We start from the raw sequence: 13,168 nt of genomic DNA, 5'->3' as shown, positions 1-13,168 counted from the left end.
CTTTAAAGGAGGAACCTTATCTTGCAGTTTCTACAGATTTGAACATGAACACAAGTTGCAGCAGCTCAGTAATGATAGCATTTTATATATACTGGAGGCCTAGAAATATCTCTGTACAGTGGAGTTGTGTGCTTCATTCACAGAAATAAAACTGTGGGCTAATAGCCCTGAAAACATTTTTGAACATATTCCTTTTTGCATCTTGACAGCTGCTGGCAGGTGCCCAGGTGAATGAACTGACTAAGCATCGTCAGACTGCTCTTCACTTAGCAGCCCAGCAAGATTTGCCCACTATTTGCTCAGTCCTTCTGGAGAATGGAGTAGACTTTGCAGCTGTAGATGAAAATGGAAATAATGGTAAACTTCTACAGTTATACAAGTAGATGTAAACACTTCAGTAGGTCTGTTAATGGTATCTCCTAGTGGTAGAAATAGCCCACTGAATGGGCTCATTCTTCAAAGGTGAAAAAGAATGAAGTCCAAGAAATCAAAGCTGGTGGAAGGAGTTTTGGAGAGGGAAGGTGGGGGAAGTGGAAGGGGAGTGCTTAATTTTATCAAGCTGTAATTATTGCCGACATTAACCATTTCAGATTCTTGAAGCTTCTCTTTTACTTTTCAGCTCTTCATCTGGCAGTGATGCATGGCCGTCTAAACAATATCCGGGTCCTTCTCACGGAGTGCAATGTAGATGCAGAAGCGTTTAATATTAGGTAATTATTATAGTCTTAACAGACTAGAAGAACAACGATCTATTTTAAAATATGTGCTAGTATGACTAAATAAAAGCCACAGATTTGGCTTGGATTGTAGTATTTCTACACTAATTTTACAGTGAAGTGTGCAGAGCATGCTGTGACTAAATTGTGTGGAAATTATGTATACCAAGAAAAGGAAGTTAAAGTAGGCAGTTGTGTGTGATGTATTGAGGTACTTAGGTGTGGCATTGTTTAAGTCTGAACCAAACTTGAAAACAAGGAGAGTTGTATGAGTTACTGTAGTATCAAGCAGACTTCGATCAGCATAAAAACCTCTTTTCCCCAGAGGCCAGTCACCAATGCATATTTTGGGACAATATGGGAAAGATAACGCAGCAGCCATCTGTGACCTTTTCTTGGAGTGTATGCCAGAGTACCCTCTAGACAAACCTGATGCTGAAGGAAACACAGGTAGGTGAGATTCAATAGCTATTAAACTTTAAAGTCAATCAAATCATATTAAAGGTGTGTCACTTTTAAAGCTTGAATAATTGGCAGTAGTATGTTAAATACAGTAAGATGCAAACATTAGATGGAAACTTAAAAGAACTAAAGATCCTGCTCTGGACTGAGTGTAACACAAGACCTACTATTATGTTAGCAGGGAAGTGTCTGGCTTTTATTTTTCAGTGCTCCTGTTGGCTTACATGAAGGGAAATGCTAACTTGTGTCGTGCAATAGTGAGAGCTGGGGCTCGTCTTGGAGTTAACAATAATCAAGGAGTCAATATCTTCAACTACCAAGTTGCTACAAAACAGCTTCTCTTTAGACTGCTAGGTAAGTACTACTTGCTACAGGTGGAAAGTGTTTTTACCTTGTGCTTATGAGATATTTCCGTGGAGGAAACAACTCTGGACATCTAACTTAGATGACAATAATTCCAGAGGGGCTGAACTTCTGAATATTCTACTACTTTAAATGGGGGGTAAAAATACTAATTTTTCTCATGGTTAACTGAAAAGTTGCACAATGCACACCTGTCAAACTTAAAATATTACTTTTTCTGGAAGGATAGACATGGAGACTCCTGGCTGGTGTCGTAGTCTAATGTAGCTTAAAACCTAGATACTGCTCTTTAATGTGTGCTGTATAGTCACTGTGGATAATGTGATGTTGATGAAAGCAAGTATACATTGTTTACAAACAAGTCTGCAGCTACTGCAAGAGTAGTTAAATCAATTATACCGGGTGCAACCTAAAACTGGAAGAAGCCTCCTTGATGTTACAGCATACTCAAGAGGTGTCTGAGCCCATTTTGCCTTTACATTTTTGCCTTTACATTTTTGCCTCTTAACAGATATGCTGACAAAAGAACCTCCCTGGTGTGATGGCTCCAACTGCTATGAATGCACTGCCAAATTTGGAGTCACGACAAGGAAGCATCACTGGTAATATGACACATCTTGCTGTGCTTACAGGGAAACTGATTTCTCTTCCAAATGTAGCTAGGCTTGTTCCTTCTGGTGGTTTAGGAAACCTCCATGTTAATGTAGGTGTATAACCAGTAATCCAGCTGAAATGTTCCTCCCTGTCCTAGACCAGTAACTTGTGGCCTGACTAAAATCATATCTTAAGCAGTTTGTGCACTTCATATTCTGTTTTGTTGGAAATGAGAAATCATGTCAAAGGTCCAGTAGTGAAACAGAGGATTTAGATGCCTGCTTTCAGTAATGGGGCTGACTGGCTCTGAAACGGGTGACAGATTTGGGCAGCCACTGGCAGCTTAGGTTAGGGGTGCTGTTTGTAATATGGAAATAACTGATGATGCTGACATGAGCTGCTCTTGTGTAGCTAGGAGTTGCCTTTCACTAGTCTGAACTTTTATGAAATATGCTGGGTTAGATGGATGTTAAGCTAGACTTTTCTCTTGGCCCACTGTTCCAGAGAAACTATACATGTATCAGTTGAAGTAGTACTAGGTGATTGACTAGTATAGAAGCAGCATGTGGTTTTTGGTATTAGTATTCAATTATTTATTCAATTATTAGATGAGAGATATCAGAAGATACAAGAATACAAGATAAAAGAAAAATGTAGCATTTCAATTGCTACTGTACCTTTTTAGTGATACTGTCATTGATAAAGACTATCAGACAGTAAAACCCTGGTGTTCAGTATGAGTGAATTCACTTTTCTCCCACCCCTCTTCTATTAACAGCCGACACTGTGGACGCCTGCTTTGCCATAAGTGCTCAACAAAGGAGATTCCTATCATAAAATTTGATTTGAACAAGCCAGTTCGAGTTTGCAACATCTGCTTTGATGTCCTGACTCTGGGAGGAGTCTCCTAGTATGCTGTGGAAGTAAAGGGATTTCCCAGTCAGCGCTCCTGACAGCAGCTTACAAGCCCTCTGGATAGGGAAGAGGAGGCCTATACATGTCTTCTGCAATAGACTGAACTAAGGACCCTGTTATGATATATACTGGTATAAATGACTTTGTATGACTGTAAATGTATTGGGCTGTGATAGACTTCACTAGGAATTCGAGTGGATCATTGAAACCAAGTGACAAAAGAATTTAGACCCTCTTCTAGTTGCAGTGGGGTATGGAAGCTAAAATTGTTAGGCTGATGTTTGAATCGACATAAAACAGGTCTGTCCTTGACATGGTGCTTTGCACTGAGCAACTCCATTAAGTCCTGTGGCTTTCAGGCTGCTTGGTAGAGATGGCATTAAGTTTCAGGGTAACCAGGTATCTTTCTTTGCTTTGTCTTAAAAGATAAATGTTCCCTTTCTTTAGAGAAGACTTCATGTGAAGCTAGACTGAGCTGTTGCAACCACGGTTCATTTAAAGAAACTGTTCAAAAAATGGGGGTAGTTCCAAGCATAGCTCAAGAATTGTGGCCTTATAACAGAAAGCTTTACAACATCTGATGCAAAGCAGTCAGAATTGCAGATCCACATCTTGATACCTCCTCAGTAAATGTCTCATTAGCTTTAGCATGTTCAAGAGAAGTGCAAGATTGTTTTAGCCCGTAAATACTCTTGCTCATACCTGCTAGAGCTGTCAAAGTCTACTTTGTTGCACTTTCACATTTACCTTGCTAGTCCTTCCAATTCATGAAACTTGTATAAATGAACATAAGTGCGCTGAAAGGCCTAAGCATATGCTAGATGGAGAAACACTAAAACTGGCTAAGGAGTCTAACTTGCAATACAGCAATAAATGCTGAAGTGCATTATGAATCCCATGAGGGAGAGTAGCACTTTCCTTTGGTTTAAAGACCCTGGTGAACTGCTGCAGGAGAGTCAGTAACCCTCCCAGTGTAGAATGTGCTGCACCTCTAGACATTAAATTTGGGTCCATTTTCAGCAGGATTGCTGGTGAGTGGGAGTATATTTGGAGGCTTCCTATTAACATTAAGACTCTGGCCTTGAAGGAAGGATTCTGTACTGGCAGTGTGGTGCCAGGCATTTGGATTAAGCTGCAGTATTTTAATCTAGGCTGGTTGTGCTCTCTTAAACATGCTGAATCTGTAAAAATCCAATACCACATTGTCTAGGTAAACAGGAAAGTACTTTGCTGATAGACAAGGTTATGATTTTGTGGGCAAAGGCTTCAGTCAGAAAAAATGTGTACTTAAGCAAAACTACATGCCATGTTAAGGCTGTTTTCATCCCAAGAGATGAGCCTAGTTTAGAGTCAACTCAGCATTCCTCATCTCTATTCCATAAGCATTTATTTAATGACTGTTATCTCCAATGTACAATATGGACAAGTTGGTGACACATTGCCCTGTTTGGAATAGTGACTTGTCAGTCTTGGGGTAAGATGAGATGATAAACCAGACTGCTGCTTTTATGGGAGACTTGCTTGAGGGTTTTCTCAAACTTGTACAGGAAGAGGATGGGAGAGGGTGTAATTGCTGACATTTGCACGATGAATTTCACATCAAGTCTCACTTGATCTGCACTTTGATCTTCCAATATGCATGTATTATAACTGGAATCTCCCCTCTTAACACTAGAGAAGAATAATGGATGATAAATTTGCCTCACTGTTTAATGTCTGCTGCTGTCATGTTCCAACAGAATGCCCTGGGTAACACAACTGGTCTCTGTAAAACAGTTACTAATACAAATGGTGCATCTCTAGCATAATACTCTAGGTGAATGAGGTGGAAAATAATGGTGTCTGAAGCATTTAACTGCAAGCTACAGTTTGGGTTTTTTGAGTGAAATAGATGATGGAAAACACTGTACTTCTAGTCCATTGCTTTCTGATATTTCAGAGTATCACTGGTTGCAAGTCTCTAGCAGTGAAAGATAATGATGGAGAGAAAGTGCATTTGGTGAAAGAAGTCTTGTCTATAGTGTATCCCATGATAACATGTTGAATTCCTTCTTGGTTTAGAGCTGCAGTGCTGTGGAGTGGTAAGTGTGTGCTCAAAATACTGAGAGAGAGTGGTAGAAGAGTGTTCTTCCAAGATCACAGCCTACAGACTTCAACTTAATTGGAAAAGGGCACAATTTGTAATTGCTGAAGTATTTAAACATCACTTTTTCAGTGACTTCTCTGATGGAAGGGGCAAAGGAACAGGGAGCTCAGTTCTAATAGAATGAGCAACCTTTTAAATAATGAAAAATGTAGATCTTGTGAAAGTTCAGCTTAACTGAATGGCAAATTTAAGGCTGGCTAGTTGCTCTTTTTAAAAGTAGAATATTAATTAAAACTGCCTGAAACTCGGAAAGATCTGGGAAACCATATGTTATGTTCCTAGTTGGCTTTTTACAGCCAATACTGTACCAGCTTTCTCACTGAAGTCTGAAAGGAAAGTTAAGGTTATTGATAAACTAATGTACAGCCTGAAGTGTTCATTAAATTTAAAGCACCTAAATTCAGCGAATTTGATCATTTTAAAGTGCCTTTGAGATAGTTTCCTTCCAGCCAATTCTAAATAGCTTTCTGCCAGAGTTAAAGGGGAAAAGCTCACAACTTGAACCAAAACCCAAGTTAGTTCTCTTCTAGCTCAACTAAAGAGGCTGACTCCACCAAACTGGTGGAGCTCAATCCTTCATGCACTCTGCCTAGTATTGGTCTGAACTCTCAGACCTCTGGGATTTTGGGGGAGTTTTGCTGGCAATGCTCCACAGCAGGGTACAAATGTGAGTGGAGGCACTTGGTAATGTAGTAGTGGTCAACGCATTTCTAACTCCATAAACAACTGCTCTTCCTTTTTGTAGCACACTACAGTTGTGACCAAAAATCCCACCCCTCTTACCCCTGCTGTCTTTAAGTGGTATCTATGAACTTGAGACTCAAGTCTGCCAAGCATTGAACAAAAGGGTAAATGGAAAACAAACTTTGGCCCCTGGGAAGTGATGCTGGCAAACCAGGCTTCAGGCACTTCAAGGGGGCTGCATGGGAAGTCTGTGGTGGTTCATACTGTAGCTTTTTGTTCCAAGTCTGGATTCTTTTGGATAGCAGTCATCTAGCACTCTTATACAAGCACAAAATGTGGTCTGGCTTAAGTTTTAATTTGTGTGTCTGAAAAAGGTGTAGTCACTGTTTCACACCACTAAGTGGAGTGAGAATGTTAGTGTTGAAGATGCTAACAGAGCATAGCAAGTTGCTGGCTGAAAGCTGACAGATGCCTTAATGACTTCCTGTGCTGGAGACCAATGGCTTGTACAACTTCTCACGTAGTGCTTATAAATTAACATATACAATATGGGAGGCCAAGGCTTGTTTTTTTGGGTTTTTTTTTTGTGTGTAGATCAAATGTTAATAGGCAAGTCCTCTTTTTCCTGTAACCAGCAGAGTTGGGTACTGCAGCAAACTCATCTCTAGAAAAATGTATGAGTGACAAAAATAACTCTGAATCTTCTAATACCCTCTGTGAAATAGAAAAGGAAGTCTTCGAACAATGGCATTTTATCTGCAATGTTTGTCTGGAGTCATTGTAAAAATGTATTTTTCCAATATGCATTACTTTGTTGTGTAATGATTCTACTTGTAATAAAATGCATAACTAGATAATGCATCATGAGGTGGAAACCTTGTTAAGAAAGTATCTTCTCCTGTATACACAGCTGCCCCTCTGCAAGCTATCCTTTACAAGCCACAAGGAAAACTAGGGCTATAACATTTAACTGGGCATGATAACTTTATTCTTTGTTCTGAAATTATTCCAGGTATTCATTTTAATGTTGTGGAACTGCTACAACTGTTCTTTTGGCTGTTAAGGTCTGGTGTTCTAGCTTATACCATATAGTCATCTTGAATACCTTGTACTAGACTTATCTATAATCAGTCTTACGAAACAATCTGAACTTCCTACAGGCCAGAGCTGGTTCAGAGAGTATGTCAGTTCTTGGCTCAGATCCATTTAAATGGATGAGCTGAGCTGAGTTGACACACAGTAACAAACTATTAGTGCATTCAGTTGTATGCTGGTGGGCAGCTTAGCCTCCTGGAAGAGCATAGAACTGCTGCAGTTTTACTTCAGGAAAACGAAAGCTTCAGTGCAATAGTATACCCAACCAAAACATCTTGGTGAGATTGTGATGCATTAGTCTTTTATTAATAAAACTTACTGAAGTACAGATGCATGGTGAGCTTTATTAGAGCACTGCCTGGTATTGACTTGACCCCTGTATAACTATCACAGTTTTCTTCCCACCCTTTTCTACTATGGGAGAATCTTACCTTGTTTCTACTCTAATTTAAAACCTCAGCTAGTCTTGCAGCAGTTCAGGTCAGAGAGGGAGTCTCCTTGTTTGCTTTAATAGATGACTTATTCTTAGTGCAAGATAAACTTTTTCCCCTCCCAGTGTTTCTAAACACTAAACTGAGGAATAAGCTGTGAATTGGTTTTCAACCAATTTTAACTTAAAGCAACACCACCCCATCTTGCCTTCCTGCAGCAGCTTACTTGATTTTTGTGTAGCTTTGAAGCTCAAAACCATCTTCTCAGCTTTTCAGCACTATTTGCTTAGTGCTGAAGCATTACAGCAAGATGAAACTTGCTTAGAAGTTACATAGCTGATATACTTCCAGTAGGCCTCTAACTTGTGATATTGACTTGCCCTTACAAACTACTTTTTACAGTATTTAATAATCTAGAATTTGCTGCAACTTTTAAATATCTTGAAAATAGCTGTTTAAAGCTACTTGACAATAATTTTTTTTAATGTGAGCTCTTGTTAAAGAAGATGTGTCCAAAAGCAAATGACATGCTGATACTTAAAATGTCCACCAAATTATGGAGATAATGAAGCACTGCTTTGCAGCTCTTTCCTGCAGATTTTACACAGCTTTTATCTTTAGGATTGTTATGTGAAATGAACAGCCTGCTCCAAGGCCAAAGATGGCACAAGCCCAAGGCTGAGTTTCCATTCTAAGACTGTGACTGGGGACTTGAAGACTGTCTGAGGGCTCTGCTGCTGCTCAGTTACACAGACAACTTCCACTGCTGACCAGTAAAAGCTGGCACATCTGCCTAGAAGTGCCCTGGAGGACTTCTCTTCAAGATTACAGTGGAAAAGAAACACAGCGGAACCAGGTTAAAAACCAAACCGAACACAAAACCCCAAACGTTTATTACAACAACCATGTACACATTTAAGTTGCTGTATGGCTCCCATCCATGGCAGCTGTAGCCTCATCTAAACAACATAGGTAAGAAGTGCTGTAATATGTCCTACTGGCACTGTAATGAAGTAATAACTTCTTTTGAAGCAATGCTGCCAGGCCTCCTGTAATCTGACTAGTTATTAACTACTTAGATTTGTGGGACTTTCTTGAGAGGTGGTAGTAGCTCAAAACTAATGACTCCCAGCTGTTTATAAATAGGTGGCAGCTGCCTTAAGGAAAAGAACTGAACACAGCTCAGCACAGATCTGTGCTACTGCTGGACTCTGTGTAATGTGGGTGTCTCTCTCAGGGCTGCAGCTACACCAGAAACCGATTCTAGCAGTAGATTGTCTGAAAAACACCAACAGCTTCCCTGCAGCCTGGGGTTTGTAGCACTAGGCCCTATGCAGGTATTCCCTTGTCCTTTTCAGCCCCACACAGAAATGGTAAAAACCCACCCTGTGCTTCTGGGAGTCACTCCTATTACTGATTTTTGCCAGCTGTGATAAAATATGTATGGACTTTAAGGGAGCTGGGCCTTGTGAGGATACGTCTAGCCTCAGGTTATAGTCTGATGGACATATACTACATGGGAGGAGGTCACATACCAGAATGGGAATAGGAGGCAGATTACAGCAGGATGGTCATGTTGCCACATAGCTTTTGTTATTGCTTATTTAAAAATACAACTTCCTGATCCGAGTAGTTTGAGAGTACTGAATCACAGGACCAGGATGGTGAGGTTAATATAAAACAACAATCCTCATAGGTGGCTTCCAATTATCTTCTTTGCACGGTATCTAATTACAAACACTAGAAGAGGAAATACAGCTATCACCTTTGCCTTCTGTACTCCAAGAATTTCATAAAGCTTGTATGTAACTAAACCGCACAGGTTCCTAGATACCATGTACCTTAATTGTAGGAGAAATTCAGGCTCTCCCTGCTACCTTTAAACTGTCCAGAGTAAATCAGGTGACCGGGAAGGAGCATTAGTACTACAATGCAGTAGGCAAAGTTCTAGTGACTGGAGGACTGTGCGTAAACTGAGGTCAGTGATGCTGCAGCAGTTCTTGTGGTCACTACCTTGCTGCCTTAAAACACACCACATTGCACCCACCACTGTGCACACAACCATCTATTTCCTGACTGCGCAAGAAATCGGTTTTTAAATATAATTCAGGCTGTGCATCTTAAAGTTTTTGCCAGATGTAAAAATATCACAGAAATATAACACTAAGAAAGAAAGCATCCCGCTGCTGATTTTTTAGCCACTAACTTGGCTAAAGTGTTTCCTCCTTCTCTCATCTCCATCTCCGCACATTAAAAAAAGAGTCACAAATAACATGAAATTATTATTACTTCATTTGTACAGACGGAAGGGAATGAAGCTGGAGCTGCCCATCCAAAGTGCAACGTTTCACTGTAGGACTCTACACCCGCCTCAGATCCGGCACTTGGAGTCACACCTTTAGGACACACTGCTCTGCCAGCGGATGGCAGCCGTCGTATTCCTCCAGCTGAGGATTATCCAGATCACCTCTGCCGCTGTGCTCGGTGGAGTCCGGCTCACCCCATGGGGGACCAGTAGTCCTCACGCACACACAGTGGCTGCCCCTGGAACCAGGTCGGTATAGCTTCCGGGGGACTCCAGCCCAGTCTCTGTTCACTCCCCCGCTAAGAATGGAAAATTAAAATAAATTACAATTCAAACCTGTGAAAATATTTCCAGTGAATTGAGAATCATTAGATAAAAACCAAGACAATCTGGGGGAGTTAAAACTAACAATACACTCACTGGGGCAGACTTTGCTCCCAAGAGCCAACATCCCACAACTTTCTGATACCTTTTTACTGGCTGTGCTTCAGAAACCTGTGGCCTGAACCTGGTTTCATCAGTGCTGCTACATGCTCTCGCCCTTCTGGGAGCAACCAACTTCTGCTTCCTGTATTTCTATTGCTGGAAACAGAATCATAGCCTTATGTAGCACAGCGTGTCTAATGGCAAAATGCCTTTTTTGGGGGTAGCTAATTGCTCACAGATAACCACATGCTGCCTTCTGTGCAGTGACTGAACACAGTGATTTTGAGAACTAGGGCAGAAGAAAAAAAAGTCTCAGTCACTTCCGCAACTACTTCATAGGGTCTCTGTGGGCCAAATCCTGCCTGTTCCCCTAACTACTGCATCTTTTAAGCCTGTAAACTCTTACACAAGCGACTGCCACACAACACCCAGTCCCAAGGCTGTACCCAAGCTCGTTCACACATATAAGCAGATTCCCAAGGTATTAAGTGCTACTGGTAAACCGAAATGAAGACTAAGCATCTTCAATGTGGTCTGTGAAATTATTTCATCTTAAAACAAAATAGTCCCTAAACTGAGAGAGCAATACAACTAAATAGGCCAAGTAGGAAATGACTGTTCAAAGCTCAACCTCATTTTTATGTGGTTTTAAGTAAAAACTGTTGCAGCAGTAGCCCATGAGACAGGCCATGAAACTGTCTGAAAAACACTAGCTAATCTTTGCATTCCTGCTAGGTGAGAAAACCTGCTCAAATGCGCAGATGACAGTCCTTATGGGATTTCCGACCTGTTTTTCAAAGAACAGGAGGATCACCTGCACTTGTGGCAAATTCTGAAACCTGATTTTGATTCCAGTGTGATAGAGGAGTTTTTGCCTCAGAAATAAAATTCCTAAAAGTATCAGTGATCGCTTTATTTTCCTTTTACCCACTCACCAGGTCAGTGAGCAGAGCTCTGCTCTGCCACCTCACACTGGAGAACATTTTCGCTAGCCCAACCTACACCTCTGTGCAACTCCAGACTAGGTGGAGGCCATCAGCGGTTGCTGGACTGGCAGAAAAAAAATCTAGTGACTCCGAGTCAGTCACACAGCAGCAGCAGCTCAACCTGGCACAGGGAGAACAGCACCGCTGCTCCTTGCAGGTTGGCTCTGCCTCTGTCAGAAAGCACAGCCTGAGGAATGCAGACCGGGTAAGGGACCATGCCTGGCATATTCCAGCCATGCCAGCACCCAGCACATTAAGACCAACCTATGCCCTCCTGCGGAGAAGTCAGCAGACCTCACCTACAGACTACGTAGTGTGGTGGCTGCAGGAGCCGGGACATCTTCCTCCGCCACTCCTGCTAGGAGAGGTAATGACAAAGCTCAGGGCATCCAAAAAAAGGGCAGAAATGTTCTGCTTCAAAGGGTTCAAGCATGATGGCAAGAAGGCGGAGGTTTACCTCTGTCTGGAGCACCAGAATCGGCTGCCCTTAGCAGAGCTCCATTCAGAGTTGCAGGGTGGAAACTGCTGCTTCCTCTGCTCACTTTCTGCTTGGAACTTCACAGCTTCCTCAATCGCAGCCTCAGCCTGCCTCAAGGCTTCTGTCGGTGCCCCATTTTCATCATAGAATCTGCCCACCAGCTTCCCTGGGAGAGAAGATCAATTAAGACCACAGCGTTTCCAGGCAACGAAAATGAATAGTTCTGGGTTTTGTTTTTTTTTTTTACATTTGTTATTTAAAGACAAAAAAAGGTGGATCTCGCCACGGCCCACTTTTAAAACCGTACTGAGCTTACATCCTTTCCATTCTTGGATCACACAGCACTTTACCCGCATTAATAAAACCATGCAGGACAAGCTTGGGCACAGACTCATTAAAGAGGAGAAAGTCAACGCCACTTTCAGCTGCAGACCCTAGAAGTCCTTCCCACCCACGCACCTCATTCCCCAAAATAGTTTCCCTGCACTGCTGCTCCTACAGTCTCCCGAGTCCTGCTAATTTCAGTACTCGCAGCGTTGGCTCTGCGCCTCGTGCTCAGCAGAGATGAATAAAAGCAGGGCAGAGAGCTGCAGCCGGCAGCCCAGGGCAGGAAAACTGTTAAGCTTCGTCTCAGAGGAAAGCGGACCTCAAACGAGGTCTGATTTAGCAGCAGCTCCAGCTGGTGGCTCACAGGTTTCAGTACGCTGGTCTCCAGCAGCCGCCCGCAGCACGGCTGGAAGACCCTCACCAAGGTGGACGTGGCGTAGGCGAAACCCGGCGCCACGCAGCGCCGCGTGCCCCGACCTTCCGTCGCCGCGCTGCAGGCCTACCCTCGCCCGCCCGCTCTCCTCCGTGCCCCTTTCTGCCTTACGTGCGGTCACCCCGGCCAGAAGCACCTACCCACGGGATCGTAGTTGTCGCCGTAGAAGGAGAGCCAGCTCCGGATGGCCAGCATCTCGCCCGGCGACAGCGCCGACACGTCGTCCACCAGCCCCGCCGGGGTGAAGTCGCCGGTGGCAAACGCTCTGGTGGCATCTCTGCCTGTGGGGCAGGCAGGCGGTGAGCCCCGGCCAGGCGGTGAGCCCCGGCCAGGCCCTGCCAGCCCCCCCGTCCCGAGCCCCCTGACAGGCCGCAGCGAGGCCCAAACCCCCCGACCCCCACCCCGCCAGCGGTACCTGCGAGGCCGCTGTAGGCGCCGCCGGGGCCGTAGTGCCTGCGGCCGCGCTCCACGTCGAAGATGCGGCCCAGCACGGCGAGGTAGAGGCCGGGCTCGCCCGCCGCCCCGCGGTACCGGGCCAGCTCGGCGGCGCCCAGCAGGCGGCCGCGGGGAGGCAGCAGCCAGGCGCGGGGATCGAACCCGCGGCCCAGCAGGCAGGCGGCCCCCAAGCACAGCAGCGCCGCCGCCGCCGCCGCGCCCCGCCGCATGGGGCCGCGCTGCCCCGCCGGGCGGGTCACGTGTCCGCCCGCTTCGCGACGCTTTTCCTCGCCGCACAGCAGCGTGGCGGCGGCTGACGGCGGCGCGGCGGGACGCCCCTTTACGGCGGGTGTCGCGCAACCGTGCCTTTCC

The 13,168-nt window shown here is 44.1% G+C and overlaps 2 protein-coding genes across 3 annotated transcripts in view; one reads left to right on the top strand and one right to left on the bottom strand.

The window, feature by feature from the left end:
* ANKFY1 (ankyrin repeat and FYVE domain containing 1) overlaps positions 1-7,303 on the top strand; it is a 35,558-nt gene extending 28,255 nt beyond the window's left edge. For both annotated transcript variants that reach the window (XM_069791460.1, XM_069791461.1), the window contains 6 exons: positions 210-357; positions 620-710; positions 1,042-1,166; positions 1,386-1,532; positions 2,053-2,143; positions 2,914-7,303. In XM_069791460.1, the coding sequence (XP_069647561.1) occupies positions 210-357; positions 620-710; positions 1,042-1,166; positions 1,386-1,532; positions 2,053-2,143; positions 2,914-3,046 (735 nt within the window). In that variant the 3' untranslated portion in view covers positions 3,047-7,303. The remainder of the gene's footprint in view (positions 1-209; positions 358-619; positions 711-1,041; positions 1,167-1,385; positions 1,533-2,052; positions 2,144-2,913) is intronic.
* A 960-nt stretch (positions 7,304-8,263) lies between these two features.
* On the bottom strand, positions 8,264-13,121 carry CYB5D2 (cytochrome b5 domain containing 2). The gene is made up of 4 exons (XM_069791462.1): positions 12,777-13,121; positions 12,502-12,642; positions 11,581-11,767; positions 8,264-10,010 (listed from the first exon to the last, which is right to left on the bottom strand). Exons 1-4 carry the CDS (start codon positions 13,024-13,026, stop codon positions 9,797-9,799), a joined length of 792 nt encoding a protein of 263 aa, XP_069647563.1. The 5' UTR covers positions 13,027-13,121; the 3' UTR covers positions 8,264-9,796.
* Positions 13,122-13,168: the final 47 nt, after the last annotated feature.

The sequence above is a fragment of the Haliaeetus albicilla genome, chromosome 9 (assembly GCF_947461875.1).
Source record: "Haliaeetus albicilla chromosome 9, bHalAlb1.1, whole genome shotgun sequence".
In the NCBI taxonomy this organism is placed as follows: Eukaryota; Metazoa; Chordata; class Aves; order Accipitriformes; family Accipitridae; genus Haliaeetus; species Haliaeetus albicilla.
Note: the sequence above shows the minus strand (reverse complement) of the source record. Positions and strands in the feature narration are given on the sequence as shown.

Coding starts and splice junctions, on each gene's coding strand:
- CYB5D2 (XM_069791462.1), bottom strand. CDS start 13,026: ATGCGGCGGGGCGCGGCGGCGGCGGCGGCGCTGCTGTGCTTGGGGGCC. Junction 12,643..12,776: donor CGCCTACAGCGGCCTCGCAG/GTACCGCTGGCG, acceptor CCTGCCCCACAG/GCAGAGATGCCACCAGAGCG. Junction 10,011..11,580: donor TTCTGGTGCTCCAGACAGAG/GTAAACCTCCGC, acceptor TTCCATTCTTAG/CGGGGGAGTGAACAGAGACT.